This window comes from Gavialis gangeticus, unplaced genomic scaffold, assembly GCF_001723915.1.
Source record: "Gavialis gangeticus isolate Ggan-Ray unplaced genomic scaffold, GavGan_comp1, whole genome shotgun sequence".
Classification (NCBI taxonomy): Eukaryota; Metazoa; Chordata; order Crocodylia; family Gavialidae; genus Gavialis; species Gavialis gangeticus.
This window is the reverse complement of record NW_017729031.1, coordinates 28,719,390-28,725,787: the sequence shown is the minus strand read 5'-3', so window position 1 is coordinate 28,725,787 and position 6,398 is coordinate 28,719,390. Positions and strand designations below refer to the sequence as shown.

Below are 6,398 nucleotides of genomic sequence, written 5' to 3'. Positions count from 1 at the left end.
CCTAGCAACTATGAAACTAAGACTCCATAACCCTCAACAATTCACACTAAAATAAGCCTTTTGCCCCATCTGTTTGGCTTAAGAAGGTTAATGTGCCTATCAAGACATCCATAAAATACAGATTATCAATACAGTGAAATTAATTTATACAGGAAGTCAGTTATTTGGAATAGAATTGTGTATAGAATCTGCCTAAAATTACCACAAAGCATTTATTGAATCTGGGCAGCAGTAGGTTTTGAGATGTGCTTCAGACCAAATGTTCATGATCTGTACTCTGTCCTTGACGCACCTGTTGCAAGGTGTGCAACTTAGCCTTTTCAGGTTTTTTTGGTCCTCACTTGAAAACAACACGTTTATATCCTGTTAGCAAAAGTATTAGTAAGTGGCTTGTAAGTATTGAGGCATTTCTCGTAATGGTTATTTTTTTAAGTCTGTAAGTCAACCACACAGCTACATATTGTATTTTACAAATACTTTCCCACTAACGTAATTATCAGAGCTATTTGTGATATAACACCAGATGCTTCATGTGCCAAAGGTTAGACTACATGACTAGGGACCTGTTCAATTCACAAATTTGCAGAAATCGCAAAATCGGGCATTGTCTGTGAAATAAAAAAAAAAAAATTACTAAAATAAAATGCTGGCTCCCCAGTGGCCCAGCTACGCAGCCCACTGCAGGGCCCTCTGCCAGTGAAGGGGAGGAGCCAAGTTGGTGGCCACCTCTGCCCCTTGCCATTGATTGGCTGAGAGATCTGCCTGTCATGTGGCTCTAGCCATCCCAGCCAATCAGCGGTGAGGGGTGGTGGCTGCGTGGCAGACAGCCCTTTTGGCCAATTAGCAGTGAGGGACAGGGCCACCAGGGCCCCTCTGCCAATCAGAGGCATGGGGGGGGTCCCCACTACAATAAGCCTGTGAAACTGCCAGCCAGCCCTGTGATCTGCCCACAAATTTGGCCTCCTCGATTGGGTAGGTCCCTATACATGACCCATGGGGTCACTTCAAAGCCTATAATTTTAGGCTGAACAACAAAGCACTGTTGAGCGATTTCAGCATTAAAAGCTTCTCTTCAATGTTTAAGGTCTTGTCCAGCATTGACTCTGTGCTAAGTAGTCCACGAGCTCCTCCTTTAATATATAAGCGAAGTAAAGGGCCAATCCAAAATGGCATCAAAGAGAATGGACAAGAATGTGGCTTTGAGCACCTTTCCCCTACAGTAGAAATGTGGGCAGACCAAATAATGGCGCTAAAGGTAAGGAACCGCTGTACTTTTGCATTCTTCAGCTGGGACCCAGTCATTTTTTGCAATCTGGAGCTTTTGCTTGTGTAGCTTTCACAGCTGTTCGGTTTTGGGTTAGTTCAGAAACAAAAAAATCTTATGCTGTTCTTCCCATCACTTTATTTATGTCCGTTTTATACTACGTTTACCCAAATCCAGGATGACTGAATTTAAGATGACCCTCTCCCAGTAATTAGATTCTCTACATGGAAGATGATAAATTTGTTATAATTTTCATTTATAAAATCTAATTACTTGGGGAGGGTCATCTTAAATTTGTCAGACCTCTACCCCTTGTCCTTCCTACCTGCATCCCCTGCCATATTATTCCCTGACCTTGTACTCCAGCCCCTTGTCCCTCTGAGCCTATTCCTGCTGCCTGTGCCTGACCCCTGCCACCTGTCCCATACCCCACCCCAATGCCCATCTTCCCCCACTTCCTGCACACCCCACTACTTAACTTCTGCTGCAACTCTGCTTTGGTTCTGGGGCAGTGGGTGGCAGCAGCCCCAGCCCAGCCTGGCCAGGGAAAAGCAGCTGTGTCCAGGTTAGCGCTGGAGGGGCTGGAGCCTCTGGGGAACAGGAGAGGTTGCACTGTGTCCTCCATTCCTGAGTCGCATGCCATAAGCCTCCCCATGCACCTCCTCCCCATGCTTCCTTGGCTGCATGCCCTCTCTGCCACCACATGAACTACCTTGCCCCAGTGCAGGCAGTGGCTTAACTGTGGTTTGCCCCCAGTACTTGAGGATTTTTGATTGGGGGGAAAAAACCCTTATCTTGGATTTCAGTAAATGTTTTAATGTAGTCCTCTGCACAATTGCCTTAATCTTTTTCAGTATCTTTGTTCACTAGTTTTCTTGTGGAAAAACATGTTTTACATTTTATATATCAGTGAAGTTACATTCAAGTACTTCCTTCTTTCTAGACCATTAGCTTTTCGGTTTAAATAAAGGCATCACATTTTAGGCCAATCTCTGAGTAACAAACTGCTGTGATCTGGTGTCAGTCTATTGCTAATCCTTGTATTTGAAATGAAACTTCCATTTTTGAAGCTGAGAATATAAGCAAAATATTTTGTGTAATGGTTCTATCTAAATTAAATCTTAGTCTGCCACACTGGCGTATTTGTCTTGCACAAGAATTCAACAGCTTAATTCTTTCCTTTATGTAACTGCTGTAATTTACTGTTGTACTTTGAAACTTGCAGCTTCTCTAACTTCTGAATTTTCTCTCTATTATAACAGGACTTGTATAGGTCTCTGAGAAAGCTATCACACGAACTTGTGCCCTGGCACACTATAGACATACAGGACAACAGTGAATGCCCTCGCGTTGAAGACCTTCAGTTCATAGTGGATGCAATCTTGGAAGAAATAGAAAATAGAGAAAAGGTAACCTATCAGAAATTCCTCATGTCTTCCAAATTAACTGTTACTCTAAAATTCCTATCTGCATTCTTCACACACTGATTGGGTTTGTGTAGTTGGGAGTCTGCACAAGGCTTCAGAACTGCCTGCTTGACTTTATGCAGGCAAATACTGTTTTAATAAAACAGGCCAGTTTATCTTGGGAGTGACCCAACTTGAAGGAGTTAGTCTGGGGATGGATTTGGCTGACTCCACATATCATCATCTTAACTCTGTTTTGTCTATTTCTAAATTGGCAAAGAAAAGCACTTATGCATACTCCACACTCCATCTAAAGGAAATTGTCCTTGTATCAGAGACAAGGGTTCTGTTTTCTTGTCACGTTTAGCTAAACATTTTAGAGTAAGCCTTTAAATTAGCTAATGCCTACTGTTTGTTTATTAAGGGAAGTGACCTATTTTAAGGAACTGTTGCTTTTTAACCAATGTCTTTCCTTGACGACTTGTTTTTAACCTTTGGTACAGAATAGCCAGATACCTTCTTTACAGACATTGTATGCAATAGTCTCTCACTTCCAAAAGCTTTTTGATGTGAGTTCTCTGAATGGCGTTTATCCACGAATGAATGAAGTTTACACAAAGCTTGGAGAAATGACCAATGCTATGCGAAACCTCCATGATCTCCTAGAGCTAGGTAAAACTTCATTGTATTTCATGTAGTCAAACTCTTCCAGATTCACTTTATGCAGTAACTGGAGACAAGGGGAAAATCTGATTTTTAAGTAGAGAAGATAGTGAAGTATAGTGAGAGGACTAATAAGTTGTTCAGAAATGTCTGCAACTAGAAAGAAACGTCCAAAGGTGCTGTCACCCTGGAGTTTGAAAAGAAGAAACCCATAATCAACGTATGATTGCTCTGGTCTTAAACAAGTTGTTTGACCTGCAGCCCTCTGTCACTGGGAGGAAATGTAAGTCTGTCTTTGGTCAAATAAGGCATGGTAGATATGTAGTAGGGATGCAGATACTTTAAAAATTACCTGTTTAACCTCCTTTAGTTATATTGGTTAAATGGTTAACCAATAGCATGTAGTTTAGTGACCTCCGGCAGGAACAGCCCTGGCTGCTTTTGTCTTTGCTGTGTACCCTAGGCTGCTGCTGGGGAATCGTGGGGAGGGGACAGCAGGTGTGGCCAAGCCATTAAGGGGTGCTGCCCATCAGCAGAGCTGTGCCTCCCCCTGCCCCCAGGCCTGAGGTTGCAGACCTCTCCTGTACCTGGACCCTGCTGCTGAAGGGAGTGGGGGAAAGGAGGTGCTGTGCCCCCTCCTTCCTGCCGCAACAGTGAGACTCCTGGCCCCATGATGGGTCTGCCTGCTCCCCCCGACAGCAGGGGTAGTATAGACAAGCCCAGTCTGAAAGGGAAATCTGCAAGTGAAGCTCACTGCAACTCCCATGACTGCTCTCTCTTAAACCCATCCCTACTCTTACTGTTACAGACATAGTATCTCTACTCAGCAGCTATGGTGAACATGCTTAGTTTTCCAAATTTACACTTTTACCCTTTTTTTTAAATATTGAATGTTAAAAATGGAATCAATATTTATATATATTAGCAAAATTTACCTCGTAGATGGGGAAAGAGCAATGCCAGATGGATCTCTAGAGTAACCAGCGGTTTGTGAGTTGGACAGGACTTGGCCTAAGGTGGTATGGTGCTACTGGAACTGAATTCTGTGGAGTCCTTCTGGCAGCTCTTAAGTATAGAATCTGTCCTCCTTTGGTGATGTTAACACTTTGTCACAGCTGTAAATGTTGACCCATTAAGGGAAGCATAAGATTCCTTACCCTAACCAGTGCCTTACTGTCACTCTTCCCTGAGAAGCACAAGGTGTTCAGTAGCTGATTAAATCCTGTTAATGCTAAAATCTGTATACAGAAAGTGAAGATTAAATTAAAGACACTAGGTGGACTTGCATTATAAAAAACACATCCCTGCTAATCTTTGTAAACATGCAGTGTTTGTTCCTTACAGATAGCTCAGCCCCACCCACTGTCCTGGTGGACACTGTTGGAAAGCTTTGTAACATAATTAACGAGAATGTGACTGAACAGGTCGAGCAGCTGCTGGGGACCCAAGACGTCCTAAGGTATTTGGACTTAGAGGTGTCACTCTTGAAGTATGAAGCAAAGTAACTCAGAGAACTGGTTAGGACTGCTTCTCATTGTCGGGACTGGATGTCAAATGACTGAACTTAAGTCAATAAGGTACTATCACTGCAAACTAAGACCTGGATGAATGTGCCAGAGAGAGCTTGCACCAGAAAAATGAGAGGCCAGGTTGTAATGGAAAAAAAAAATAATTTAAGCCAACATCAAGACTGAAGGTTTTGAAAACAACTTCTACTTAAGCATGTAGTATCTTTAAACCAATATCAGGTATTCCTGCTTATGTGGGAAATGAAAGACATCGAACTGAAAAAAAAATGCTTTTGCACAATGTCCATATAATCTATGGCAGACAAGGTTCTTTGGGTAAATGTGATATATTTTATTAAATCAACTAAATAGTTGGAAAAATTGTTCTTTGCAAGTTTTTGGGCACAAATACCATTCTTCAGGCATAGGGAGAATGTGCTGCTGTTTTTATTCTCCTGGATGGAATAGAAGCCAATGTACAAAATGCAGGTCTATACATACAGTCCATGGAACTCATTGGCTTAAGATATAGCTGGAGCAAAGGGCTTAAACTAGGTTTCAGAGGTTTGGACCATGAATGACTCATGCTCCTGGCAGCTGGGGGTGGGGTACTGTGGTGGTGGTGAGCGGGGGAGCTCCTGCAGATGCCGCCAGCACTGTTGGCAGCAGAAGTGGGAGTGGAGGCGTGGCGAGTGCCGCGGTTGCGGTCAGCAGGGATAGCGGACTGCCTGCAGATGCTGCTGGGGGTGCTGGCAGTGGGGTGGTGAGTGGTGACTGCCCCCAGGCACCGCCAATATTGTTTGCAGTGTCTTTTTGTAGGGGGTGCCACCACCACACTTGGGGTATGTGTGCACCCCCTATGCATTGCCTCTGGTTTGGATGCTGCAAATAGTATGAATTCAGCATTCTTAAGTCTTAAAAAGTGCAGGAGTCTTGGCAGACCCTTAGGATTCAGGGTCTAGGCAGTCTTTATCAGTAAATGTTAAGCAGTGTTTTCCCTGCAGGCACAGATTCATAGATTGTAGAGTTGGAAGGGACCACAACGTATCATCGTGTCCGACCCCCTGCCCTAGGGAGGAAAGAGGGGACCGAGGTCATATGACCCCAGCCAGGTGTCTGTCAAGCCTCCTCTTGAAGCCCTTCAAGTTAGGTGATATTACCACCTTTCATGTGCATGTGCACACACACACATGCATGTAATCTATTCCATTTACTCTTCTCAGGTGCATGTGTTCTGACTAAGTTGTAATTGAACCCCAGAACATGCAGCAGTTTTGGCCTGGAGGTTTTTAGAACCTAAAAATGTAATTGTTGTTGGGGGACTGCCCTTCACAGTATGAAAAGATAAGTAGTGTCATTTCAGAAACTCAAGACTCAGATGTGGCAAAGGTCAGGAGCCATGTTTGCACAGCTCCTTTGCAGCCTCTGATTGTGACATGGTCTCCCACATGCTGGACTGTAAATTTGCTATAATTTTTTAATTGCAGTATCATCAGCAAACTAGAAGAACATGAATACTTCTTCCCAGCTTTTCAAGCTCTTATTCAAGATTTGCTT

At 43.5% G+C, this 6,398-nt stretch overlaps 1 protein-coding gene across 1 annotated transcript in view; it reads left to right on the top strand.

The window, feature by feature from the left end:
- Window positions 1-6,398, top strand: part of CEP70 (centrosomal protein 70) — a 28,613-nt gene that overhangs the window by 15,678 nt on the left and 6,537 nt on the right. The window contains exons 12-15 of the mRNA XM_019522541.1: window positions 1,085-1,255; window positions 2,527-2,673; window positions 3,174-3,342; window positions 4,678-4,792. Coding sequence (XP_019378086.1) covers window positions 1,085-1,255; window positions 2,527-2,673; window positions 3,174-3,342; window positions 4,678-4,792 — 602 coding nt within the window. The remainder of the gene's footprint in view (window positions 1-1,084; window positions 1,256-2,526; window positions 2,674-3,173; window positions 3,343-4,677; window positions 4,793-6,398) is intronic.